This window comes from Vigna unguiculata, chromosome 5, assembly GCF_004118075.2.
Source record: "Vigna unguiculata cultivar IT97K-499-35 chromosome 5, ASM411807v1, whole genome shotgun sequence".
Lineage (NCBI taxonomy): Eukaryota > Viridiplantae > Streptophyta > Magnoliopsida > Fabales > Fabaceae > Vigna > Vigna unguiculata.
This window is the reverse complement of record NC_040283.1, coordinates 3,253,348-3,280,929: the sequence shown is the minus strand read 5'-3', so window position 1 is coordinate 3,280,929 and position 27,582 is coordinate 3,253,348. Positions and strand designations below refer to the sequence as shown.

Here is a 27,582-nt window from a genome sequence, read left to right as displayed (position 1 = left end):
AATATGTTCACTCGCCCTCTCGTGTTCCCAAGTGAATGGACATGCATACGCACATGCACTATCCAAATTCAAATTTATTTAAATGGTGATGTATTTTATACAAATACTTGAAATGGCACCAGATCATATGAACTTTAATTTTTTATAGATATCAATTTCGGCTTCATCACACGAGATTTGATACATATACGCGTCAGAGAGAATGCCTGAGAAATTAACTTCATCATTCAAAGAGAAAAAACAAAGCATTTTTCAACTACTTTGGCTACATAAAAGCACATCCTTGTACAATCGTCGTAATCAAGCCGATCGCTGTCGACATTTAAAATGATTTTTTTTTTCTCATTCTACTTTAATGTTGAGAAGTGGAGGAAATATCCTTGCAGATAAGAAATTCAACGGGAACTATGATTAGCAGATGCGACGACGAGCCTACCGGGCCCCAATAAAATACAAACCCCTCAGTTTTATTGATGGGACAAAACTGAATTGTCCAAAGTCCACATGGTGAAGTACTGCGTCATTTGATTTTTTTGTTCTAAGTTACCTTGAGCGGAGAAAGATATTTTAACATCTCCATTCCCAGTGAATATTCAATGGAAGACAAGAATTTCAGAAGAGTAAGAGATCAACTATTTCGGAGCTTTCTTCGCAAATTAAATTACATCATTCAAAAACAACGATGATGATGCTGATGAAGTTTCCAACCCAACAACAAATTTATCATACTATCATCTTGCATTTTCCTTTCATTCATGTGACAGTAAAACTGATTTTCTAAGCATAATAATGTTGGCCAGGAGGTGAAGCAGCACCAGGTCTTGCATTTGGCTGAGCCGCTTGGCTGGTCTGCATGAGAGGTGAGGAACCAGGAACTGAAAGTGGAGCACCACTGGGCTGTAAATTTACATTGGGTGGAACCCCAGACTGAGAGATTCCCATTGGATTTGCATTATGACCAATGGGGCTGCTTTGTGCATGAGGTGAGGAAGCTGCTGGAGCATAGGATGGCATTGGAGGAACGGTACCCGTTTGTACAGGAAAAGTACCAGGTGCAGATATGTAACTAGGTCTAACCGCCTGGAGGGATGGATCCCATGATGGCACTTGTCCACCAGGAACTTGAGTGTGATAACCAGGAGCACTGCCAGGGTACATGGGTGCAGCCTGTGGATTTTGCCAAGCCGTTACAGGACCTTGAGCTGCAAGTAGACTAGGATCTGGCACTGTATAGTCTCTACTTTTGTCACTGAAAGCCTACAACCAAAACGTATTATATAATATAATACTCAGAATTGGGATAATTATTCAACTGTCATCAACAAATTACTATAAAAGGTAGGTCAATCAAGTGTCAAGAGGCATACGTTTAAGAATCAAATCTCTTTCCGATCAAGTGTCCACATTGCTTCTAAGGATATCTTTAATTTTCCCCCCTTTTTCATTTTTCCCACTCATGAACATTAACTCAAAAACACATATTTTTATACCTTTACATTGAGATCAGTATGACGAGAGTATGATAGATGAAGCTTACAATAGCCACCATCATATATGCAATGCCCCTCTAGAGCTTCTCTAGCAGCTGCTGCCGTTATGACATCTGCCAAAAAATGTCCACCCACGATCAAGAAAAAAAAATGCTTTATCATGAAATAGGGGATGGGAGGGCTAGTATATACTGCTACCCACCCACTTCCATTCCCTGAAATTACATTTAAACGAGTTGAATGTAACCTATGATGTGGATCCTAATCTGCTAGACTATGACACAAGTATGCAAGACTATGGCACAAAAGTATGCGTGAAAAAAATGTTATCAAAACAATCAAATATTATATGAAAATAAACAATGGGTGCATAAGAAATCTTCAGATAGCAAAATAATACTAGAGAAGAAGGCTCAAAAAGTGACCAGTTTCTTTTTGTGTCATTAACTGAAGTTCCTCTAAAGTAACATGAGCACATGCATCTTATCTAAAAACCAAAAGTATCATACTTAATGTCTATCTAACATGCATTCCTATTCCAAGGACACTAATGTTCCCTAACCCAAAATCCACTACAGGCAAAGGAACCTCTCATTTATGTTAAAGCAGGTGTCTAAATTTTATTATTTTACGTACGTACATAAATACATACATACTTGTTATATATATATATATATATATATGGGACACAATGTACTAGTGCGAGTAACAGTTGAAAACGATTAATACCAGGGTACTGAATTAGTGCCTGAGTTTGACCATTCTTTTCAAATATAGCAATTTTCTGGACAGTACCAAATGCAGAGAAGACCTGTAAAGATTGCCCAATGATGTTTAGATTGTAGAGTATAAATTACTTTTAAATTTGGAAGTTTTACAGGAAAGCACAAAATCTTACAGTATGGAGAACATCAACAGTAACAGCATACTGCATATTTTCAATGGAAGCCAAAAGCACATTGCTTTCAGGTTCTTTCCTCTTCCCATCTGGGCCTATAGCCGTCTGAAGAATATATGTTTGTCAGAGCATACTAATAGTAAAAGCAGGATGTACCAAGGTATAACACAACAAAATACCTGTACTGTGCCTTCAATAGCAGTATAGTTAACGGGAAGCATAGGATTTGTGTAGTCCCTGAAATGTCACAGGGAAAATAATACTCATTATTGACAGAAGACTAGTAAAACAATAGAAAAGAGAAATTTATCTGTGCACGTTGAAAAAGCTATGCCTGAATCAAGGCTTTAGAAACCAATTGTGCACATTAAACAAACATAGGGATTTCACCACGGTCTGGAGGCATGGAACCAAAATGTCACTGGTAAAATTTTAAATGACGATAGTGGTAAACAAGCCTGTTAAATTTGTGATATTATCATGTTAATTAGACTAATAGAAGACACGTTGATTTCACAATACATGCTTATTAATTATTCATGTAACTATGCCTAGCTAACAATTTCTTGGAGTTTGAGTGTCACTATGTCAAATTGTTTTAACAGAAATGTTCACCTGAAATTGAGAATATTATGTAAAAAGTAAATTCAATCATAGTGGTCACAAGATTTGGGAATTACAAACTTTCATTCTTAAATTCTTCTTGATATCTAGATTGTGAAAAGAATTAGGAAACAATAATTCAAATTTAGTGCCCCAAGACAAACAAAAAACAATGATTTCAGCTAATATACAGATATTTTGGAAAGTAACACCTCATAGCCAGTTGATCTCAGAAAGAAGTAACCAAAAACCATTGTGTTTTCAACTGAAAAACTATAATGACATAAGTAGAAGCTGCTTCTACAACTGTAATTCAGTACACATACTGAGTACAATTATGACCCAGCAACACATTGCAAACATCAGAGTAGCCTCCAGAGCAAAGATGAAAACCAGATTAGATTGACAACAACTACAAAAATTAGTATTGAATTGTCAACATGATATAACAAAACCCACCAAAGAAAAAAAAAAACTTGCCAATACATTTCAATAACATAAGAACAATGGTTTCAATAATATTGACAGTAAATGCATCGAACAGTTGGAAAATGATCAAGAAAATTACTAAGTGGTCATGGCAAGTCAACTGTATCCTGACTACCAAGCTTCAGTAAGCCCTAAAGGATAAAAGCACACGTATCAATTAGCAAAATAGAGAACACCACAAAAATAATATGCATTAGCTTTCACAATTTGCTTAAGTTTCTGATGGAAGACAATGTTAAAACAACTAAAGAATGGTATATCATAATTGTCTTTACTTCAATCATTACCTGCTGCGATTTGATTGAAATTTGATATTCAAATCTTTATGTGCTGAGTAAGAAATACGTAAATTACAAGAACCAACATGGGCTGGAAGCAGGTATCTACAAACCAAAGCATAAGTGAATCAGCAAATTATTATTTATCAAACTATAACCAAATCAGAGATGGGTTTGAAGAATAAGAAGCAAAATCACAAATAATACTTACCTTGGTATGCTTCTTCCATCTAGTGCATCCCTAGCGGCAGAAGCAGTTTCAGCATCAGTGAACTGAATCAGAGCCTGGCATGGCATTAAACATTGTCAACACTAGAATTGAATAGGGAAGGGACATGTTGAAGTAGTGCAACTGATAATTTACTAACCTGGAAACCTGCAGTCTTTTCAAATGTTGCGATTTTGTGAACAAAGCCAAAAGCAGAAAACACCTGAATAAAGAATAAATAACTAGTTCATACACCATATTATTTCAACCTTAATCTTTATTTGGTTATTCCTTCAATGAAAATGTTAGAAGATTATAGTTCAGCAGACAATCCAGAAAACCATCACAGAATTTACAATCAAGAGCAATGTCAGGAAGGAAAAATAAGTTCCAAACAGATAAGAAATAAGTGCAGAATGACACCTGTACTTATATGCGTGACCTTAGAAAGGTGTATGACGTACATGACAAATATTCCAAACTGTCTCCAACAAAAGTATCTAAATATGAGAGATCACCATCTGTGGTTCAACCGATTTCAGTAAAAAATGACATGATTTAATCAGGATTCTGTCTAACTCTAAATAACAAGGGCAAAAGATAAAAAATTGTATTATTAAAAGAAAAAAAGGAACTGTACAGAAATAAAAGGTATTAAAACTCAGATTTCGGGTCACTACTTCACGGGAAAACTTTGGCCTTCCCAACAAGGAAAAGAAAAAGATGCAATTGTAAGAATGAAAGATTTGCATAAGAGTTCAATGCCTCCCACTGGGTGAAACAAAAAAAAAATATAAGCAGAAACCAATAAGAAACAAATATTTTTACATTTAAAACGATGATATGTAGTAAAAGGTCCTGCAATGATCCCACTGGACATACCTTTTTCCTAAAGGTAGTGTGAACGTGTCTCTGTTTTCAACAGGTTTTCAACTCCAAACCAGACCATCAAATTCAACTATAGATCTTTAAACTATAAGCTTTTACAAAGAAAATAAATTTGTGTCTATAGAAATTAAAGCACATTCAAAATACTCCTTCCACTTTTTTTATGTATCCCATCCCACACCACACTATTTAAACATTTCAAACTTCCCAAATTGGAGAAAAATAATTACATGATCCAGAAAGAGATACATTTCTATAAGCTAACCAAAAATAAAAAACAATCATATCCTTATGTTACCATCTGATTATTTTATTAGGAGTTGTCATGATGTTTACTTTAAGAATAACCCTGTTTTATTGGGATTGTGATTTTTTTTCACATCCTCTAATCAAACAAGAATCTAGAAAAATCACACAAACAAAAAAGTGAACTGGAGAAATGAAATAAAACTCAGTCGCACTTACCAAATGTATAACATCAATGCTCACATCCCCAGCTTCCACACCTTCAATAGTTACCAGTAAGACATTTCCAGGAATATCTCCTGGACTTTTGTTGTTGACAATTTCATGTCTATTAGAATACTGAATGTAAACAGTTTTGCCACGAACCATAGCAGGTTCTGAAGATGAAGCATAATAGGAAACCATTGAAATGGCTTGATTTAGATCTACCTGGCATTTATACTTGAAAGTTCAGTAACCAAGTAGGAATCATAAAAAAAAAAAAAGGGACAAGGTATCACAAAGTAAGAAAACAAAATACATCATCGACCACTCAGGAATCTCTTAAAATACCAATTAAGATTCAAGAGAAACTAACAGATGAACAGTAGCGAAAAAAAGAAGTTTATAGTCCAGACAAATTTATTAAATGAAAAACTTAATATTTATTTACAATATAACAAAGCTCCAGTCTAAACATAGGAAGAAAACTTCTTTCAGAAGCTATCTCAAATAAAAGAGAATTGAACAGCCATAGTAGTACATGGAGTTAATTTTAAGTAACAAGACTTTTGGCTCCACCTAGATACATTATGGGTGTTCCAAGGCTATGAAGACAATACCTCTACAAGTAATCCTAACAAGCAGTACAATTTGGTCATCACTGGTATCCACAAAACCGACCTCTATGCTAAAAAAATATATGATGAACATATTTTTCCCGTCACAAAAAATTCTCTCCAAAATTTCACTCCTCACAATAACTGTTAACATCTTAACTATTGGTTTAAGAATCAATGGTTTATTTTTTATTAGCCATCCAAACTTTTTGCCCAATCCATTATGATAGGGCAGATTGATTAAATTTATCCATGGACTACAGTGTATAAGTGGATGCAATTGTTGGTGCCATTCCTAGGCTATTCGTAGCCGTATTTTTTTAAAATGTACATTAATCAAGGCATATATTTCAGAAGTAAAACAAGTGAAAATGAGAACAAAATGGATATAAACGAAAGGATATCCTGATAAAAAATAAAGCACGATAGCAAACAAAAATTCGAGGATTCTAAAAGCAAGAGACGGGTACACGGAGCTGAAGTTCACACGAATCAACAAACGCATGGCTTAAAACCCTAAAATTAAGGAGCTATTGAAAACAGTAAGAGGAGAAAGAGGGGAGAGAGAGTTACGAATTCAACAAAAGCTTGGTTGCGATTGGCGCCGACATTGCACTTGGTGTTGACGATCTTACCGAAGGGCTTGCAGAGCTCTCTGAGCTCCTCCTCTGAGCATTCCCAGGGGAGGTTGCGAAGGTGCAGCACCTTCGAGGGGGTCTGAGTGTATCGGAACTGGTGCTGGCTCGAGGTTGACATCGCTTCCAGATTCCGATGGTGGAATCGCGATCGATGCAAGATGCAAGATGCGAGATGATTGGTTAGGGTGAAATCGGAGCCACTCCTTAGCTTCGTCTAGTTTTGTAGAAAGTGAGGATATTTTTCCTATCACAATATGTGAAGAATTATCTAGGTTGCGAGTGTGATTGTGATTGTGATTGCGATGCCGTATTTAACCTCTTTACATCAGACTTATTTAACTGCCACCTTATACAAAATCAAAGAAACAACACTTTTTTTCAAAGAAAATTAAAGAAAAAAACTTAAAGACAATAATTGATGTATTATTAATTCATGAAAAATGTATAAAACATTACATTGATATGGTTGGTGTCATTTTTTTATCTTACATTATCTTTATAATATGTGACATGTAATACATTTGGTAAGATATAAAAATTAAAATCAACTTCTAAATCTGGTCACAAAATGTTAGAGATGTCAAATTTGAGTCGGGTTGAAAATAAGTGAATTTAATCTGGCTCATTTTATTGTGAGTCATAAATTTTACAATCCAGCTTAACCCACCAAATCATGGGTTGGTGGGTTGGTCCATCAATCCACATAAAAAAAATATTTATTTATTTATTTTTAAGCATTCAAATATTTAAATAATTTTTTAAACAACTCATGAGATGACAATCAAAGTGAAATCAATAACTAATATCTTTATCATGCTCACCGCTAATATATGATGAATTTTTTACAAAAAAGTATTCACATAGTCGAAGAAAACATAGCCAATAGTATACATTTTCTGTCATGCTATTCAACAAAATATAAATAAAAAAATTACACATTTTTGTCATGGTAATTTAGAAAAATTTGCTTATAAAATGGTTGCTTGAGTAATTTACAATAAAGATTATAGTTAAAGATTAAAGTATGAACGTATATAACTTGATAATCGAATTAATTAAACATTCATACTATTCAAATATTATTTAGCAACATTGTGACATTTAAAAATATGAAATTGTGAACTTATATAATTATGAGTAATAAATAATTATTTAAAAAAATTATAAATTATAAAAAAATGTTAATGGGTTAAGTGGGTTAACCCACCTTCAACCCGGCTCAAACCCGTTTAACTTGTGGGTTAAATGAGTCGGGTTGAATTCAACCCACTTTTGAAAAAACTGAATTTTTTTCAACTTAACCCGACTCAAACTCGTGGTGAGTCAAGTTGGCTCACGGGTTGAAACCCATTTTGACATATCTACAAAATGTCATCGATAAATATATATTAACCTCAAGCCGAGCTCGAGGACAGTTCAAGCAAATAATCTTGAGTTTGGCTTAGGGATGGGGAAGACCTGTTAAAGCAACTAACCTTTAGCTTAGCTCGAGACGGGAAATACTCGTTAAAGCGACTTACCTCGAGCTCGACTCGGGGACGAGGAGGACTCGTTAAATCAACTAACCTCCAGCTCGGCTCGAATATGGGAAAGACCCGTTAAAGCGGCTAACCTTAAACTTGGCTCGGGGGCGAGGAAAACTCGTTAAAGTGACTAATCTCGAGCTCGATACAAGGGCGGGGAAGACCCATTAAAACGACTAATCGACTTTTTTGTAAAAAGGGGTCACTTTGACCAAGAATTTGTAAAAATGGGTCAGTTGAATTTTTTTTTTGCAAAATAGGGTCAAGTCGTTGTGGTGGAGTACGACATTAAAGGTGAAGTCATCCTCCACCATGCCGGTTTCTTTTTTTTTTCTAAAAAGTAAAACCGTGCTCTCAGAAGCCGGTTTCTATATATTTTGAAAGTGAAGTCGTCCTTGGGCCTGACTTCACTTTTTGGTTTTTTTTTTATTTTTTTTACACATTCAGCTTTATATATATATATATATATATATATATATATATATATATATATATATATTTTAATTATATATTATTTAGCTTTTTTTTTAAATATTTGTTTACAGAAATAAAGTGACATCCTCAATGACGATTTTTTCGCCAGTTTCTTCTGATTTGGTCAAAACGTTCTCTATTTCTTCGTTTGATTTTACAAATTTAATATTTTATTAAATGATACTTGATAGTTAGTAAACTAACTAAACCACAAATAAAATAAACATTAACAAATTAAATATTCAAATATAATTATCGAAGGATTTTTTAATATTTTTTTAATTTGTATCATTTTATCTTCTTAATTTTGTATTAAGGTTTAACGATTAAGTATTTTAGAATTTTTTTAAAACTATTTTTCATATTTTTACTTAAACAAATATTTAAAAAAAAAACTAAATAATATATAATTAAATATATATATATATATATATATATATATATATATATATATATATATATATATATATATAAAGCTGAATGTGGTAAAAAAAAAAAACCAAAAAATGAAGTCGTCAGGCTCAAGGACGACTTCACTTTTAAAATATATAAAAACCGGCTTCTGAGAGCACGGTTTCGCTTTTTGGAAAAAAAAAAAGAAACCGGCACGGTGGAGGACGACTTCACCTTTAATGTCGTCCTCCACCACAACGACTTGACCCTATTTTGCAAAAAAAAATTCAAACGATCCTTTTTTACAAATTCTTGGTCAAAGTGACCCCTTTTTACAAAAAAGCCCGACTAATCTCAAGCTCAACTCGGGGGAGGGAAGACCCGTTAAAACGACCAACCTCGAGTTCGGCTCGGAGGCAGGAAAGACCAGTTAAGATGACTAACCTCAAGCTTTGCTCGGGGGCGGGGAAGACCCGTTAAGATGATCACCACAAAATCAGGACTTCTTTTTCCAGCCTTGACACCTCATATACTAAGACTCAAGACTAGGGGGTTATGTATAGTCCTGATTATCCACCAGCCGACATGATTCCTGAAGATGGATAAGACATCCCAGATATCAAGATATCATTGTATAGGGAAGATGAGATATATTGTTAGTCATTTATTATTGTGTAACTAATTTGTCTATAAATTAAATGTTAACTCTCATAGTCGGGAAACTATTTTTTGACCTTAGTAACTTTTATTTCACATTAGGTCAGGTCACGAGGGTTCTTCATATTTTTTATTTCTATAAAAGACGTTTAGTTTTTTGTCGGAACAATTTCATATTAAATTACTCACAAAAATGACAAAAATCTACAAATTTTAGTAGATTAATATTGCTTGGTGACTAATATGCGGTATGCATTATAAATATAAAAAATTCTTTACTTTTACACCTTATGCTTTTCTTTTACACTCTAAAATTTCACTGTGATGCTCATTATAACCACACACACACACACATATATATATATATATATATATATATATATATATATATATATATATATGGATCTAAAAATTTGGTTTCAATTTTTTTTTGGATTTTAAGATTTGTTTTTGAAATTTATAGATTTCTAAATTATCTGTCCTCATATCACTTTATATCAGTGCGAATATTCGTTATGCAGGTATGAATACTCACAAATATTTAAAAAAAAAATTAAAATAATTAATAACATATTTTAATCATAAATTCAAATAAAATACAATACATAATATTCATAAATCCCAAATAAAATCCAAATAACCTATTTAAATAACATTGAATGACAATTTATAAAGAAATGCAGATTTTTTAAAACCAATTGATAAAAATAATTCAGTAAAAATCAACGTGTTAATATTTTAATTATTTTTTTTAATTTAAATTAGAGTATAGTGAGTACGGTATCCACGAATATGAATATCATGATACCTGTATCTGTTCCGTAGGTATAAAAAATATCCGTATTTACTTTATCAACATGTGAGTATAAAATATATTCGTACCCGTTACTCACGAATATTCATTTACACTATCCATTTTCTTATGATTTTATCCTCGGATACATATAGATACAAATTTTCTTGAGATTCTTATTTACCGGATTTAAAAATCCAGTACACTTAACTATACACCCGATTTTAAAATCCGACAACTACATCCCTAAATAGTTAACACGATTTCTTATTCCGGTTTAGGAATGTGTAAAGATGAGGAGAAAGATTTCATCTTAATCTTGGATAAAGGAAAATGACAATAGGAACGAAAGAGATGCAAGGATGAAACATAAATGAGGGATGCACCGGCAGTTCTGAATGGTCTCAAATAGGCTTTTAAACCCTGGTCAGAGTCAAAGCCTAAAAGGCTGCTATGGGTAATTTCGGTACATAAGAAAGTTTGGGGGTGTAGGAAGACATTTGTGGGGTGCAGGAAAAAGCCCCATAAAAATAATGATGAAAATTTGAGTGCTTTTAGGCCGAGGCTACAGATAATCAGCGGGCTGGACTGGCAACAGAATATTAAGTCCGCGTTGATGAGATTAAGTGGTTTACACATTAAAATGGTCATTAAATATAAATATTAAATAAAATAACACCTAAACTAAAACATATTTATCATATATGAATAAATCACTAACAAAGTCACCAATCAAATAAACTTCTAGATACCTAGAAAGACGACAACAATCTACTTAGAGATAAATTTTCATTTTTTAGACTAATATTTATCTTTTTATTATTTAAATTAAATATACTATTGATCAGGAGACTCAATAACAAACATTTTTTCGTCTTTTTTAAATTCTGAAACTTTTTCAGGCACCTTGTGATCATTCATTATATTACCTTCTTTTTTTTAACCTTGGGTAATAACCCAAAACAACAATATTAGTGAAAATATTTTATTATATATATATATATATATATATATATTACTTAAAAAAGTAAATTACTTTCCACCAATACACGGAAGGAAATTCTTAGGTAAGCAAAGTATTTTGTTATATTTATACGTTTTAACTTCGCAACCTACCATTCAGCAGTTCAATGCATGTTAATTTTGATTATCATGAGACATTTTGGGTGTAGTTTTATTTTATCTTGAATGTATATATGGGTCAAGGAGGAAAGGAATCAAAGTGTTTCTAAAGGTTGTTTTCAATTTAATTCACCAATGGCTTTGTTCTTTTTTTTTTCTTTTTTTCCGTCAAATGGTAAAAAATACACTTATTTAATTTGTTACGATAAGATTCTGTTGTTACAAAATTTATTTTTATATTTTCATATGAAGTGATTGATGACAGGATGGCATAAAACGGAGACTTTTAGGAGATAGGAAACTGCAAAAAAGAATTTATGTTATAAAAATATAAAACGACTCTGAAACAAATCTCCAACCCTAGCGCGACCACTCTTCTTTTTCTCTCTATATCAAGAAACCGTACGTAACCATAGGCGATAGCACAACACAGTCCCCACTCTCTGCGATGACCGGTCAACGTAGTTCTTACGGCAAGCGCTCCCACTCCCACTCTGATTCCGACGCCGGTTCCAAGAACAAGCGCCGAAACCCTGCCGCCGATGATTCGTCTCTTATCACAGCCGAAGACACCGTCTTCCGCTACCTCTGCCCCGTCCGCAAGATCGGCAGCGTCATAGGCCGCGGCGGTGACATCGTCAAGCAACTCCGCGCCGACACCAGGGCCAAGATCCGCATCGGTGACGCGCTCCCCGGTTGCGATGAGCGCGTCGTTACTATCCACAGTTCCTCCGAGGAGACCAACCGAATTGACGACACTGGTGATCTTGTCTCGCCTGCTCAGGACGCGCTGTTTAGGGTTCACCAGCGCGTGATAGCTGAGGATGCACGTGACGATGAGGATGAGGAGAGGAACCATGTCACTGCGAAGCTTCTTGTGCCGTCCGATCAGATCGGATGCGTGATCGGAAAAGGCGGCCAGATTGTGCAGAATATCCGGAGCGAAACCGGCGCGCAGATTCGGATCCTTAAGGATGACCGGTTGCCTCCCTGTGCGTTGAGCTCTGATGAACTTGTTCAGGTGAATTGTTAATTCCTTGGTTTATTTTTTTCTGAGTAAAAATAATGATGATTTTTTTGTTTATATTGGAATTCGATAAGCGAGAAGTTGAGAAATTTTAAGCGTGTACGACTGAGACTGTATGTTGAAGCTTTAATAAGACGAGTGGAGAGACGATTGGAAAGTCAGATAGATTTAATTTCCAAATAGGAATACTATTTAACTGAATACAATTGAAAAAGCTCTGCTGGGAAGGTTGTAAATTGCTGTCGCGGTTTCCATGCTATCCTTTATTACATTGTACAAATATCTTTTGGCCAAAATCTCAGTTACAGCTTTTTAAAAACTTTGTCTGCAACCAATCAAGATTTATTTTGTCTGCAATATCAATTTTTAATTTTTCTTTCTGTGACTTGAGATTACAATTGCATCTGTATCATGTTCATAATTTTTTACAACGTTAAGGATCACAGCAAATGATTGCAATTACAATTTAAACTTGGTTACGCAATCTGTTGTAAAACTGGATCAACTGATAACAGAAAGTTAGATTACCTAACTCTTGGAGTAGTTTGCACAGTAGATAGGGCTTCACAAGAATACTATGTTCCGCGCATGCACATTCAATAGAAAATTTTGCGTAGAAATGTTCTGGAATGATTTAAGCTGATTTATTTGCTTTGAAAGTGCAGATTTCGGGTGAGGGTGCGGTTGTGAAGAAGGCTTTGTTTCAAATTGCAGCTCAGATCCGTGATAATCCTTCACGGTCTCAGCATCTGCTTGCTTCTGCAGTTCCTGGTGGGTATGCAGCTGGTGGTCCTGGTGCAGGGGCTCCCATTGTTGGAGTGGCTCCTTTTGTGGGTGCTTATGGAGGATATAAAGGTGATGCTGGTGATTGGTCCCGGTCTCTGTATCCTGCCCAAAGGGATGATGCGTCTATGAGAGAGTTTACTGTGCGGTTTGTTTGTCCCACTGGCAACATTGGTGGTGTGATAGGAAAAGGTGGTGCCATAATAAATCAAATCAGGCAGGATTCCGGGGCTACCATCAAAGTTGATAGTTCAGTGACAGAAGGAGATGACTGTTTGATAATCATTTCGACTAAAGAGGTGAGATATAGATATTATCAAGTGTGGTATGAAACGATGAAAACTTGATTTTTGCAGTTATGATGGTTTTTAAATTGTGATAATGCAGTTCTTTGAGGATTCTTTCTCTCCAACAATAGAAGCTGCTGTGCGATTGCTGCCCCGCTGCAGCGAGAAAGTGGAAAGAGATTCAGGGATTGTCTCTTTCACCACCCGTCTTCTTGTGCCAACCTCAAGAATTGGTTGCCTTATTGGTAAAGGAGGGACAATTGTAACTGAAATGAGAAGGCTTACAAAAGCCAACATTCGCATCCTTTCAAAGGAAAATCTTCCAAAAATTGCATCTGATGATGATGAAATGGTGCAGGTAAGGGCATTGTTAATTTGACTAGTAGTATTGTTTTCTGTGTGGTCAAAAGTTGCAAGGCCCTATAATTCTGACTGTGGTGTTTTTTTATTTTTCTTTCGACTAGATTTCAGGAGACCTTGATGTTGCCAAGGATGCTCTTGTGCAAGCACTTACACGGCTGAGGGCAAATCTTTTTGATAAGGAGCGCGCTGTCTCAGGATTCCTTCCGGTGCTTCCATATCTTCCAACTTCAGTTGATGGATCAGATGGCTTGAACTATGACAGTAGAGATGGTAAGCGACATGGACGTGGTGCATATTCTGGTGGCTATGGAGGTTCAAGTGATTTGGCATCTGGTGATGGTTATGGAAGCTATGGAAGTTCACAGGTTATTTTTTACATACTCACACACGTGTGAAAATTTATTGTGAATTAGCTTTTCCAGTTCTTCTGTTATTTCTTAATTTGTTGATTTCATATATCTGTAGCTTGGTAGTGGTGGTGGTGCTTATGGAGCTTATGGAAGTTATTCTTTGGGACGGACTAGTGGCTATGGGTAACTAATTATGTTCTTTTATTTTCCACGTATAGTTGTTATTTTAAAGTCTTCCCTGCCATGTTGAGTGAAAGCTACTCTCATTGATTAGTAATCAGAGTTCCTAAACTCATCAATACTAATAATTAGCATCTATTGTCAGGTCTACTCAGAATGGTTCTTCTCGAAGGAGAAACCATGCTTACTAAAACTTGATGGGTCCCTGCAGGTATATTACAGCTTTCATTATTTTTTGTTTTTTATCTGGCAACTTCTTATAATATAGGTCATTCACATTAGTATGTAACAGATTGATATCTTAACCTGACCAGTGTACCATTTAGAATTCTGATGCTCTTATTTTCCCTTTGTTGCCTCTCCCTTCCCATCCAAACAGCTGAGTCCTGTGAAGCCTGATGCCTACTGCCTAAACCGGAAGACCAGATGAACCAAGGTTTCACAAACTCATGGCCCACCTTGACACCTCTACCTAGAGGACCAAACATGTGAAGACTAGTGAAACTGGCCATGTCCATTTTACCTTATTTCACAAGCTTGATAACTAATGCTACCCCAAGAACCTATATAGAGATGGCTTGCCTTTTCAACTGTTTTTCAATTCCTGTTCAGTTATCTTTAGATTTAAAGCACCTTGTAGCTATCATCCGTTGACAGTTGTATACCTATATTGTTAATTTGTTATATTATTGGGTTTTGTTTTCCTGATAGATCACTATTACTTGAACTATGCACTTTTGTAGTTATATGAATTAAATTTATGTCGATTCCTGGTTAAAGTTGACCCCGTGTTTATGCATCAAAATGTGGTAGAGCTTGTGTCTGTCTGTATTGCAGGTATCAATATCTTCCTGACATAAGCAAGAGGGTGTGCTGCAAATTTTGACTATGATAATTCATATTTATGGAATTAGTTCAGTACTTCAGATATGATGAATTAGAGGTATGCTATGTGTTATATATGAAGTTGATTGTAGCATTGAAGCTTAGTGCTTTCTTGGCTTAAGGTAACGTGCATTTGGAGTTATGCAAAATCTTTCACGATTGAGAAATAGATTAATATCTTGTTTGTTGTCTTTTCTCCGCAAGGCCAATATAGTACATGGCTGGTCGTTGTTGTAATTTCTTGTTCCAGTCATAATTTCAGCCTAATTGTAATTCTTTTGCACGGAGAAGTTATTAACTTGACTTCCTTGGGGTTTTCCTACCAAAACCAGTTTATTTTGATGTGTAGCCCATTAGATAACTTGCAGAAGTATTTAGTCTGACCTATAATTCTATTCAAAGACGTGTCTTCGTTTCTGAGGGTAGAGGTTCCAGTTGGTGTCAATTGAAAAACTATTTACCAAAATAAGAACTAGTTTTACCTCTTAGGCATTTGCTATTGTCCACTTGTCACATAATAGATGATAGACCCTCAACGAAAGAAACATAGTTTTTTTTGGATCTTAAAGTAGGCCTTATGTGATTATGGTCGAGCAATTGCTATATAATCACGGTTGTTGGGATCGTGGGATTCGAACTGTTAGATGGGAAATCTGTATATAGAATTGGGAATTGAAATTTATCCTGAATCAGAAAATTAATGATTAATTGATTTAAATTATTGTAAATATTAATATCTAATCCGAAATAAAACTGTGATTTAGTATTTTTGGAAAATAACTTTTTTTTCCTATTTCTACCATTGTACATTATTGAAAAAAATATATTAAATGGTATAATTAAGTTATCAGATTTTAGATAACATTATTTGGGATGGTTATTTTAAAAGTTGATGTCAGATGAGAAAGAAAATATTACTGATGTATCTTTTTTAGTCATTTATCTTACAATCCATGCTTTTTTTATTTAGGAAGTGAGCAAATTTCTAGCATGCCAGTGTACAATTTTGAAACTCATTAAATGGCCACATGAGATCGTTAATTTATTGGTGAAAGCTTGGTTCCTACTAGATGAATTATGGTTAGCCATATGTATGTTGCGTATAGAACTGAAGGATATTTGTTTATTGAATTTGGGAAATTGAAGGTGAAACACAGTTCTGAAGTATAATTTAGGTATTTAAATTGTTTTTACAGCCTGTGAAAAACGCAGGCTATTTTAATCAATTTGCAGTGAGTGTTTGAAGTTTTTGCCCTAAAACGTTGTTTTAGAGGCCTAACATAGCGTTGGTAAAAAGTTGTCGCATATTGATGTTTGTTTTTGGAACCCGATGTTGGCAAATGTGCTAGTTCATGTCTGCACCTGAACTAGTGCTCCAATTGGACTAGCGTAAATGCCAGAAAAGAGGGAAAAATTAACTAGGTTTTTCTCTATTTTCTTTTTTTTGTTTAGTGTGGTATGCTCTCTGGATATTATATGGGTTGACTAACTTTACCCACTACGTGTCTAGAAATTTAGCTGTAATGAACAGGAGGCGTGGAGGATCTGAATTTATTTTAGATGTTTGCCTTGTATTTTGTTTAGGCAGTTGGATAAAAATGGTCGAATCAAAGGCTAACATATGTCATTTTGATGATCTGTGATTTTGGAAATCAAGCAATGTTAAATATCGTGGGAAAAGTTGTGGTATGTATTGTTTTTCTTTCCAACCCTTATTCTCTGGAACTTTTATTGAATCAGCGGAATCACTTATGCTACTCATTTTGTCAGGTCATTTCAACTATGGAACAGGTAAGCTCTGGCTTAAGGTTATATACAATGCACGGTTGTGCCAGCAGCAAAATGTGCTTTTCTGTGAGTTGGGAATTCACAAGCCTAAAATTCATGAATTTTCTAAATCCTGTGATGATATTTAGATTTTGATGGTGATGGATTACGTTGAACAATTAGTATAGAGAAGATCTGATGTCTCATTATCGAAACTTGAATTGTAGGTTTAGCTTCTTTTTTATTCTGTTCTCATCGCTTTTCTTCTATTTTTCGGGTTGCTTGTTAAACGAATTGGCAAATTAGTGTATGAAAAAAAAAAAAAGGTGTTTCTAAAGGATGAGTTAGATGGTATCTTTTTCGACATTTATCCATTTATCGTTTTTTATTAGGAGATCTGATGGTGTACCTAGACGAGGCTGATGGAAAAAAGATTATAGTAAGGGCTCGACACGAGATTGTGTGAACCAATCTTCTGTAATACCCTACATTAGTTACTGCAAGTAATACGACTTACAATTATGTGGTTCCGCAATATGTTGCATCTTAAATTTAATCAAAATAATTCAGCACAAGATTGGAGTAGAAAGAATTAAGAGAATTTTTTAATATCAATTGTTTGGTGAAGGAACAATTATTTTTTTTAAATTTTAATATTATTTTTAATTTTGTTGTTATTTTCTCTAAAAATAGAGATTTTGAAAAAAAAATTACATCCAAACAAAGGATTCATTTTCCTTCTTTTTTCGTCATTAGACCATTTATTTAATAAATGTTTTTTATGTATTTTCTTCACAAGTATTAATGATATTTATGTTTGATGAGTTTGTTAAATGAGTTAGAGTTTTCTTCCACCGAATAACAATTTAGTGATAAAATATTATTATATTTAGTTATTTAGAGATAAACGCCAATTCGTATGTAACACTTAAATATTTAGAGATAAATTCTAATGGTTAAAAAATGAAAAAAAAGAAGATAAAATGTAATAATTTTCTTAATACAATTTTTTTTAACATTAAAATAATTAAACATGTGTATGATATTTAATAATTATTATATATTTATTAAAAAATAATTAATTTTAACATGAGTACTATATAAATAACTTTAAAATAATCCATTAATTTTAAATTTACAAAAATAAAATATAAAAGTTCCTTCAATTATCTAAAACAAAACTAATAATACCCTTGCGGGATTAGTAGGAAACATGTGTCATACTATCAGAAAGGAGAGATATTTGTCTTACGTCAATTGTCCCAACTTTTACAACAATTGCGGTTTCTCTTAATTGTTGTGCGACCCTCTTCAAGTAACTGTTCAAATTTTTGCTCTTCCACTTCTACCAAAAACTGTCCTTCTCTTAATTCCAGTTAATCCACAAGCACCAATGCTTTCAACAATGGGACACACCCATTTCTCCACATCAACAAGATACACTTAAGGGGTAATTTTTATGTTCTAGGAAGGGTTTTCTTCCTAATGAATGCGACAGCAAAACTTTGAAAACGTGAAATGGGCAATGGTAGGTAGAAAAACATACAAGTGTTTTTCTGAGTAAGTTTCACCAAAGTAACACACTAATGCTTTGTTTCTGTGGTAGCCAAATGCAGTAAATTCTTCCACCCAACTCAGCAGTAGGGTCCTAGTTAGAGGATGGTCCTTCAACTTGGTCAAAAGCTGCTACTTCCCTTAAATGAGCTTTAATAAGAGATCTGAGAAACTAGCTACTCAGACTTTGGTGATGGGGATGCATCTAATAAAGTGTGTTTTTTTGGCTTTTTCACCCATGCAAAGTCACATCCACCACTAACACCACCCTAACATTACCCTCCTTTTTCAAAATTTCCCTTAGACAAAGGACAGTTTTTGGCTGTCCCCATTGCAGTGATGCATTAATGCTTTGCTCTGACTAACACCATAACCAATTTCTCTATATAACAACAACTAATCACAACCTTTCTGTTCGCTTCAAACCAAACTCTATTCGTTCATTTCCTGCCAACCAAACCCTTCAACCCCAATTGCCTTCTTCTTTTCCACCTTTTCCCTTCCTCTTAGCTCAGAATGTTGTCTTCCCCATTCGGGAAAAAAAAACCTCTCTTTTTGATTGGTCACACTAAATTCTGAGAGAGTTTTGACGCAATTAAGATTTCATCCAAATTGTCTTGCATGTGGGAATGAGGTCTTGTAGTGCAGCCAAGGATGACTTGCCGTTAAGCTTGTTTTGGCATTCTTATGAAAACCTACTTCATCATCTTCCCATGCTAACTAGTTAACCGGCAAGTCAACTATGGCTACGCTAAGGCCTCCTTCTCCCATGTCAGATATTGGATGAACATTTTCAATATATGGTCAACTCCATTCACACACATGTTGAGCCTGGCTCATGCACCAAGAAACGCCACAAAGATAAAATAATGCACAGATCTAGGTCAAGAGTAAGTCATGCAACTTTTTCAAAAAGTTTGGTTAATTAATTTACTGTTCTTTCTCATTTCCAGACTTAGTTCACTATACCTGATACATGGTGCAGTTGAGAGAATAATCACATGATTTGGAGAAGTCTTTGATGAAACTGCAAAAATTTATTTCATAAATGAGATTGATCTGCATTTCATTGTTTTCCTTATGTATTTACAATGTTCCAAGTGGTGTGGTTGGTTATTAAATTTGTTTTTGATATTATATTTGTTTGATAGTGTAACTGATAATATAAAAAACACTCGATCTATTATTTTTTGTATTTCTATGTTATCATAAATTGTCACATTTATATTTTTATTTTGTAATACTATTTTGTTTCTGATACATTGTAATGTAAGCAGTTTTAATCAATAATCTGTCACTTTAATATAATTTTTGAAATATATGTAGCACAGAAGTTAACAATCGTATCATATATATCCAATATATAATTAGATATCAATGTAACTTCTTTACACTGTTAATGCATACATATTTTAAAATTAAACTAATAGAGTTCAGTTGATAATACAAATCTAAAGATGACAAAACCTAACTGAATAGTTTTAAAAAAATGAAACATGTGAGGGTATATATCCCCCCTTCCCATTTTTCGACAAGTGTGGTTCCATTATTGATTAAGCATCGGTTATCCAGTTGTCTCATACAGAATTTACAAATACAAAATTTAAAGTACATTCATCCTTATGAACTTCAAAGTCAAATAAAGAGAAAAAGTTATCAAAATAGTGAACATAGAATAGAAAGATACAGAGAAGTTAAAGTTTCCGAAGAAGAAAGTTTCCAATCGTGGGAACCTGTGGAGTTAATTTAAAAATTATTATAGAAATAGAACTAGTACACTAGTTAGTAGTTACTCCACTTTAAGAACTGGCTTTAGCAACTTTTCCAGCATGAAACGAAAATATGCCATTTTTTTATCACCAACGACAAGTTATATTAGTCTGTAATGGGTAAAGGGTACAAGAACCCTCATACATCAAGGCATTGTAAAAAAAAAAATCGTGATTGTTGGAAATTTGAGCAGGTGAGTTTAAGTCTTATAAGAAGAGAAAAAAAAAAGAATTATATAACAAAAAGAAAATTCATAAACTTAAGATTTTAAATCGGAGATTGTGTTAATTTTTTATGTAAATTAAACTCATGTTTCAATTCTGTTGTATTTTTTTTTTTGTAAATCTTTCTCGAAAGACCTGCTAGTGATATCTGGATCGAAAGTTTATTGGTAATCAATTCAGACAAATACATGTATCAAAGGTCTTTCTAACGAGAGTAAGACAAGTATGAACCATTATGTACCAGTTCAATGAAAATATGGGGAGAGAATAAGGAAGATATGATGGAGTAAGAGATATTAAAATGAAAAAAACACTATTACACAGAAAACAATATGTAGAATTAAATATAGGTGGATTTCATAGTAATAAACAGATTGAGAATGTAAAATAAAAAGATGTATAAGAAAGGATGGAATGTTCGGAGGGTTGAGAAACATATTTAGATAAAATATAATATTGTAATTTAAGGGAGGCACCTTGTGCCATTAATAATATACTTGTTTGTTGCTGATAAATTTTTTATGAAAAATGACTGTACAAACAAAAGGTACTCATAATTAGAAGTTATGTGGACTAATCTTATTTCTCATTAATAATGTATCTTCCATATGAATCCCTCTCAAAAAGCCCGTTGCGAGATGTGTTGTCAATTGAAGGCAAAAGTCTTGAGCAATGGATTAGTTTATCTTGATCAGTTACATTTCCTGGAAGTCAGCCTCTCAACACTGACAGCAACTATTCAACTTTTGTTTTTTCAAAAGGAACTATTTAGCATTGTTAGTGCATTGATGGATTTGAAGAGCATATGCCTATAAAATGCATGTTGTCCTCCAACCCAGGCACATCAAATATTCTCCACTCACCACCCTGGTCCCTTCTCCATGAACTATGCAAGCTCCAAGCAAAGTCCATCGAAATTCCAATCACTGAATTATGGACAATCCTCATCCAGGTTATGAATTCAAATCTTGAGATATGTAGAACTTTGTAATGGAATTGATTCATTCTCAATGACTTGAAACATTGAAGGCACAAACATCTTAACAGATCCAAAGATCAAATGTAACTCCACCCAATCATGTTCAGTCCGCAGAAACAAATTGATCTTTGCATGAACATGCCAGAACTAGTTTCCTCCTGCAGTTATGAAGTTTCACTTTATGGCTATCAGTGCCACAGTGTGGAGTTGAACGTAGATCATTTTTAGATCCACCTACTACTTGGTGTCTTGCCAAAGTGAATAAAAGATATTTCAATAATTGATCAACATTCATGTTACCACATAATACTTGACGATCATCAACTGTGGGCCTCAACAAAGCTAGAGCCGCGATTCTTGGTCACACCATTGTCGTCCATCAGCTTCCTTATCTTCTCAGCCCCATTCCATTCACCTTGTGAAGCATATACATTTGACAACAACACATAATCCCCACTTTGATTCCCTCTCATTCTGAGCAGCTGCTCATTTGCTTGTTTTGCCAAGTCCACATCTCCATGAACTTTGCAAGCTCCAAGCAAACTCCTCCAAATAATTGCATTTGGTTCAATCTTCATGGAAGCTATGAAATCAAACGCTTCCTTCAAAAGTCCAGCACGTCCCAGCATGTCCACCACGCACCCACAATGTCTAATGTTTGGCTCAATCTTGTACTTATTTCTCATAAGATGAAAATAACGATTACCCTCATCAACATACCCAACATGACTACAAGCTGCCAAAACACCAACAAAAGTGATCTCATCTGGACAAACCTTGGTACTCTGCATTTCCCTAAACAGACCAAGTGATTCCTCAGCATGGCCATGAAAGGCCAACCCACTAATGACCGTGTTCCACGAGACCACATCTTTATCTCTTATCAACCAAAACACATGAATTGCTTTCCTAATATTTCCACACTTGGCATACATATCAACAAGAGCATTTCCCAACAACGTGCTAAACTTTCCCTCACTCATTTCCATGATCTTGGTGTGAACCTTCTCGCCACTCTCTAAATCCCCCAAATCAGTACAAGCACACACCAAGCTCAACATTGTTACTTCGTCGGGACACTCCCCAACTGTACACATCTCATCAAACAACTCCAATGCCTCCCGGTTCAAGCCACGAAGCACATAACCACCGATCATCGCATTCCAACTTACAACATCCCTCATAGGAGATTCATCAAAAAGTTTTCTAGCACACTTCATCTCACCATGCTTTGTGTAGGCTGTGATCATCACATTCCATGACACCAAATCTCTATTTGGCATTTCACCAAACAGCTTCCGTGCAACACTCAAGTCCCCTCTTTGGGCATACCCAGCAATGAGTGCAGACCAAGCAACCACATCCCTCTTATCCGAATCATCAAAAATCTCAGTAGCAATCTTCAAGTCTCCACATTTGGCATGGAAAAGCAAAAGGGTGTTCCTCACAACCACATTTGAACCTAACCCAAACCTCAAAATCCTACCATGAACAGCGGAACCAGTTTTGACCCAGACGAGCTTGGTGCAAGCCTTGAGAACAAATGGGAAAGTGAAGTTATCAGGCTTAACCGAACGCTGGTCCATCTGGACATACAGTGCCACCGCGTGCGAGGGATCACGGCTCTGAGAAGAGCCTCTGATGATGGTGTTCCACATGAAGGTGTCTGGTTGGGGAATTTGAGCGAACATTTGGAGTGTGTATTGTGTCACAGCGGCATTAGCTGCGGGGCCGACCATTGACATGGCTGCGGCGAGGACAAGTTTTCGGAGGAATCCAACGTTGGAAGTGAAACCATTAACGATCATTAAGGCGCGAATTTGTTTGAGGGTTCCAACGTTGGTAACAGCAGTGGTGGTGCCTGTTCTTTTTCTTATCATTCTTCCAAACACAGGTCTCTCTTTACAAGAAAGTTTAATTTTGTCACTGAGTTTGTTAAAAGCTGCATGAATATGGACATGGACACTCAGCTTCTGTGAACCCAATATACAAAGATAATTAATCCAGATTATACATATTTATCCAATTTAAATATTTTATTTCACAAAAATACAAAAAGTAGTGAGTATTTAATTTTAACTTTTTCCTTTGCATTCTTAGTTCATAGTATCATATATAATTTCATTATTCATCATTTGTTTTAATTTTAATAGCATAAAGTTAATGTAATTCTTAATATTATCAAATCCTTATAAATTTAACGTTTATATTTATTTGTGAAACTAATGACAATTGTAAGAAAGTCAGTAAAACATAAAAACGAAAAATGTACCTAAATATTTGAGAAGTAAGTCACAGAAAACATTGTAATTAATAATCACATTAATAAAAATAACCAAATATAATGATAATAAATAATATATTAATATATGAACAGTTAAAACAAAATAACAATAATATACTTTTACTTTTTTAAACAAGTAGAACACCATGAAGATTTAAAATTAATACGTTGAAATTACACTAATTCTTTATATATATATATATATATATATATATATATATATATATATATATATATATATATATATATAGTTAGATAAAAATACAGACTCACGAAATGTCATAGATTCCACCAATTGTTTTCACAATTTTTAATAATTTTGAAAATCCGTAAAAGTGTTAAAAACGTGTAGTGATAAGTAATTAAATTATTATTTCGATAACATGTATCTATTCCACTTAAGCCGTGTTCGTGGAATTTTAGTTTAGTTTGATTTCTTAGAGTACCTTTATGCCGATACCTTCACAAAAGAAACTTTAAACAGACGTATTATATTATTATAAAATAAATGGTTTTTTTTTTTTTTTTTTGGATTCTTTGCATCCTTCCGAGTTTTGATTTGCAATGAATCCTTTTTTTAATGAAACAGTAATGTTATAATAAGTTGCACCTTGGATGTTCCATATTCTTACATAAGTTTGTGTCATGTCAAGTTCAACCAGAATATACATGTACAAAATAACAAAATAATTAGTTAATATGTAGTTACCACTACAAATTTATATATATTATCCTTCTACCACGAATATGCATACGCATGCTTAGCTTTCATGCATTCTCTCTTTCACTTCCACACACCTATTTCAATACATATAAAAAGTGATTTATCATGTTTCTTTTGTTTTTTTAAGGCACGTTCTCTTTTTCTTAAAGGAACTTTAGTTTGGAATTAATTTAATTTAATTTGAATAAGAATCAATGAGTTTGTGGTGTGTTTATTTGGTAGGTTTATCTTCTTGTGAACGATACATGAAGGATTTTAAGTATCCTTAACTAGTTTTCTTTCCGACAAGGATAATTTTTAAAGAGAAAGACATTTTAACTTTGATTTTAACAAGGTAATAAGGGTATATAATGAAATTTATAGGATGATTAGACATGGATTTAAATGTTGATACTCTTATTAATGTTGATAATTTATTTGAGTTGTAGACTTAGATTTAAAATTTGAATGATTGAATTGAATCTCATTATTATATAAATGTAAAATCATTAATAAGAATTTATAATCACACATACATTTGGATCGAACATACACATACCCCAAAATTAAATATTTATTTTATATAGTAATATATTGATTTATTTATTACGAGATGTAACAAACAAGTTTGATGATTCTGAATTGTTCATTGCATACTTGAGGTAGATTACAACTTTAGATGTAATTGTCAATTTGAGGTACATTACAACTTTGTAAATGTAATTGTCACTAAAATTCCATTATCACGTTAGTATAGATAAGATAAAAAAAAAATACGTGTATTTTTCTAAAAATAAAGTGATGAAAGATTAAATTATTTCTAATACTATTTGCTTATGTGTCGTATGTTTCTAAAATTTTTGGTAAAAACTCATTATTATATAAATATATAATTACTAATAAAATCTCGTTATTACATAAATATATAATTGTTAATAAATTTTTATCATCAAACAGATATAAATAAACAAAAAGTATATTTATATTTTTCTTTCGAATAAGAGTAATGATTTCATTATTAATCTATTAGAATTGTGATTAAAGATTCATTATTGTTATATACAAGAGTTAAATGTGATTTTGGTTCTTTAACTTTCAGTCAATTTCAAAATTTTTGATCAATTTAGTTCTTCATTTTTTGAATATTTAGTCCTTTTAATCAAATTTTGTTAGGTTTATCCAAATTTATTATCTAGATTTATACATGTTTGTCTAATATAAAATATCGATAAAAATTTATCATTATGTATATTATATTATAAAGTCGTCAAACTTTAAGAAAATAAAATAACTTTAAAATTAAAAAATGTCCTTAATAACAAATAATTAAATTACTCTTATAAAAAATAAAGTTAGATCGTTAAATTTATATCTTTAACTACTTGTATAAACTCATGTACGTGAAAGAAATATGGAAATGGTTATAAATATTTTGAATCATGTAACATTTACAAGCATATTGTTTTGAGTTAGTACATTGCGTTTTGCCGATATTAAGTGAAGCCATTGAATCTACACTATTAATAAAGAGGATTTTTTTTTTCTAATTTTATTCTTTAAATAATTATTTTTTAAATTAAAATAAATCCTATCATTTATTTTTTAAATGATCTTTTCTTTAAATTTAATTATTTTTTAAATTGTAATAATTTTCTTATTATTTTGTTTTTTAAATACTGTTAATTTAAATTTAATTACTTTTTTAAACTGAACTAATTATAGTTACATGCGTGTAGCCATCTGTCTTTACCAGTTAATATAATTTGGATTGACAGTTTGTTTTTACAGTAATTGGTTATTAATTGTTTATGCAGTTTGTTGATGGCTCTGAATTGTTCGGTGCATACTTGAGGTAGATTACAACTTTAGATGTAATTGGTTATTAACTTAAAAAAATAGAGTAAATTATACTTCACTTTTTTTCTAAAAATACAAGTTTACTGTACCATTTTCGTCATCCTTTATCATTATTAATATAAAAAAAATTATTCAAATAATTATTATTACTTTATTCATTTAATTATTTTAAAAAAAAATGTGTTGCGGTCCATATATTGATGAGCATGATGAAAATATTAGTTATTGATTTTACTGTAATTGTCATATCATGGGTTGCTTAAAAAATTATTTAAGTATTTGAATACTTAAAAATAAATACATAAATAATTCTTTATGTGAATTAGTGAGTCAATCCACTTAACCCACCAACCTATAATAGATTAAATCGGAATGTAAAATTTCTAACTCATTATAAAATAAATTGGATTAGATTCACTCATTTTTAACCTGACTTATAATGAGTCGATCTGTCTAACCTCTTATCTCTATATATAAGTCGTGTATTGACTATTTTAACATGTCTAATTGTAGATATCAATCTAATACATGGAATTCGGAGTAGATAATGAGGTGGAAGATCTTTCAGGGATCCTTGCGATAGGAGAACTATGAGCATTAATGGTGTTGCCAACATCAACTTTACTGAAGAATCATAAAAAGTTGTAAACAAAAAAAAAAATGTTATTTTCGTTTAGTTTGATGTTTCTGTATATAGAGACAGGATCATGCACCTAATTTTATTATATACTAGTTCGTAATTTTTGTTCAAGAAAAAAACAAACAAAAACTTGTGGTTTAAGTTCAGTTAGGGTAAGTTAATTTCCTCCTTTGATTTACACCTTTTGTTCCTTTGTAATATATAAAAACTTTCTTCGACCATTCTAACAACGGTATAATAATAGAATAATAAAAGAACAAATAAGATAAAAATTAAATATTATTATTATCTAAAAAAAATACATAGAGCATATAATTACTCATTTTTTTAACCTTCAAATTAATAGGTAAAACAATATAATAATTTCAAAAGAACTAAAGTTTAGTTCGTGGTACATTATACAATCAAATC

At 33.1% G+C, this 27,582-nt stretch overlaps 3 protein-coding genes across 9 annotated transcripts; 1 reads left to right on the top strand and 2 right to left on the bottom strand.

Moving 5' to 3' along the window:
• Positions 1 to 226: 226 nt before the first annotated feature.
• On the bottom strand, positions 227 to 6,856 carry LOC114184985 (polypyrimidine tract-binding protein homolog 1). 3 transcript variants are annotated; one of them, XM_028072435.1, is made up of 10 exons: positions 6,492 to 6,855; positions 5,320 to 5,529; positions 4,127 to 4,189; positions 3,970 to 4,043; positions 3,768 to 3,863; positions 2,568 to 2,625; positions 2,389 to 2,493; positions 2,220 to 2,301; positions 1,491 to 1,603; positions 227 to 1,257 (listed from the first exon to the last, which is right to left on the bottom strand). In XM_028072435.1, the coding sequence occupies exons 1-10, from the start codon at positions 6,672 to 6,674 to the stop codon at positions 778 to 780; spliced, it is 1,464 nt and encodes a 487-aa protein (XP_027928236.1). In that variant the 5' UTR covers positions 6,675 to 6,855; the 3' UTR covers positions 227 to 777. The 3 variants fall into 3 exon arrangements, with proteins under 3 accessions (XP_027928236.1, XP_027928237.1, XP_027928238.1); XM_028072436.1 differs by having other exon boundaries at positions 5,320 to 5,525; positions 6,492 to 6,728; XM_028072437.1 differs by having other exon boundaries at positions 965 to 1,257; positions 1,538 to 1,603; positions 6,492 to 6,856.
• Positions 6,857 to 11,851: 4,995 nt separating this feature from the next.
• On the top strand, positions 11,852 to 17,524 carry LOC114185655 (KH domain-containing protein At4g18375-like). Of its 5 annotated transcripts, XR_003604881.1 has the most exons (9): positions 11,852 to 12,539; positions 13,211 to 13,627; positions 13,716 to 13,973; positions 14,080 to 14,343; positions 14,444 to 14,511; positions 14,654 to 14,719; positions 15,346 to 15,451; positions 16,978 to 17,079; positions 17,164 to 17,524. XR_003604881.1 is itself a non-coding variant. In XM_028073516.1 (7 exons), exons 1-6 carry the CDS (start codon positions 11,967 to 11,969, stop codon positions 14,697 to 14,699), a joined length of 1,626 nt encoding a protein of 541 aa, XP_027929317.1. In that variant the 5' UTR covers positions 11,852 to 11,966; the 3' UTR covers positions 14,700 to 14,719; positions 15,346 to 17,524. The 5 variants fall into 5 exon arrangements, 2 of the variants coding, with proteins under 2 accessions (XP_027929317.1, XP_027929316.1); XR_003604880.1 differs by having other exon boundaries at positions 16,978 to 17,524; XR_003604879.1 differs by having other exon boundaries at positions 15,346 to 17,079.
• A 3,827-nt stretch (positions 17,525 to 21,351) lies between these two features.
• On the bottom strand, positions 21,352 to 23,656 carry LOC114184135 (pentatricopeptide repeat-containing protein At5g15300). Its single transcript, XM_028071388.1, has one exon. It carries the CDS (start codon positions 23,565 to 23,567, stop codon positions 22,008 to 22,010), a length of 1,560 nt encoding a protein of 519 aa, XP_027927189.1. The 5' UTR covers positions 23,568 to 23,656; the 3' UTR covers positions 21,352 to 22,007.
• Between the last annotated feature and the right edge of the window lie 3,926 nt (positions 23,657 to 27,582).

Bases quoted from the DNA above. Each gene is read 5' to 3' on its own strand.
- LOC114184985 (XM_028072435.1), bottom strand. From the start codon at position 6,674: ATGTCAACCTCGAGCCAGCACCAGTTCCGATACACTCAGACCCCCTCG. The intron at 4,190-5,319 runs GTAAGTGCGACT...TTCTTTATTCAG, and splicing joins GCATTGATGTTATACATTTG to GTGTTTTCTGCTTTTGGCTT. The intron at 2,302-2,388 runs GTAAGATTTTGT...CAATCTTTACAG, and splicing joins CTGTTGATGTTCTCCATACT to GTCTTCTCTGCATTTGGTAC.
- LOC114185655 (XM_028073516.1), top strand. From the start codon at position 11,967: ATGACCGGTCAACGTAGTTCTTACGGCAAGCGCTCCCACTCCCACTCT. The intron at 12,540-13,210 runs GTGAATTGTTAA...TTGAAAGTGCAG, and splicing joins GCTCTGATGAACTTGTTCAG to ATTTCGGGTGAGGGTGCGGT. The intron at 13,628-13,715 runs GTGAGATATAGA...GTGATAATGCAG, and splicing joins TAATCATTTCGACTAAAGAG to TTCTTTGAGGATTCTTTCTC.
- LOC114184135 (XM_028071388.1), bottom strand. From the start codon at position 23,567: ATGATAAGAAAAAGAACAGGCACCACCACTGCTGTTACCAACGTTGGA.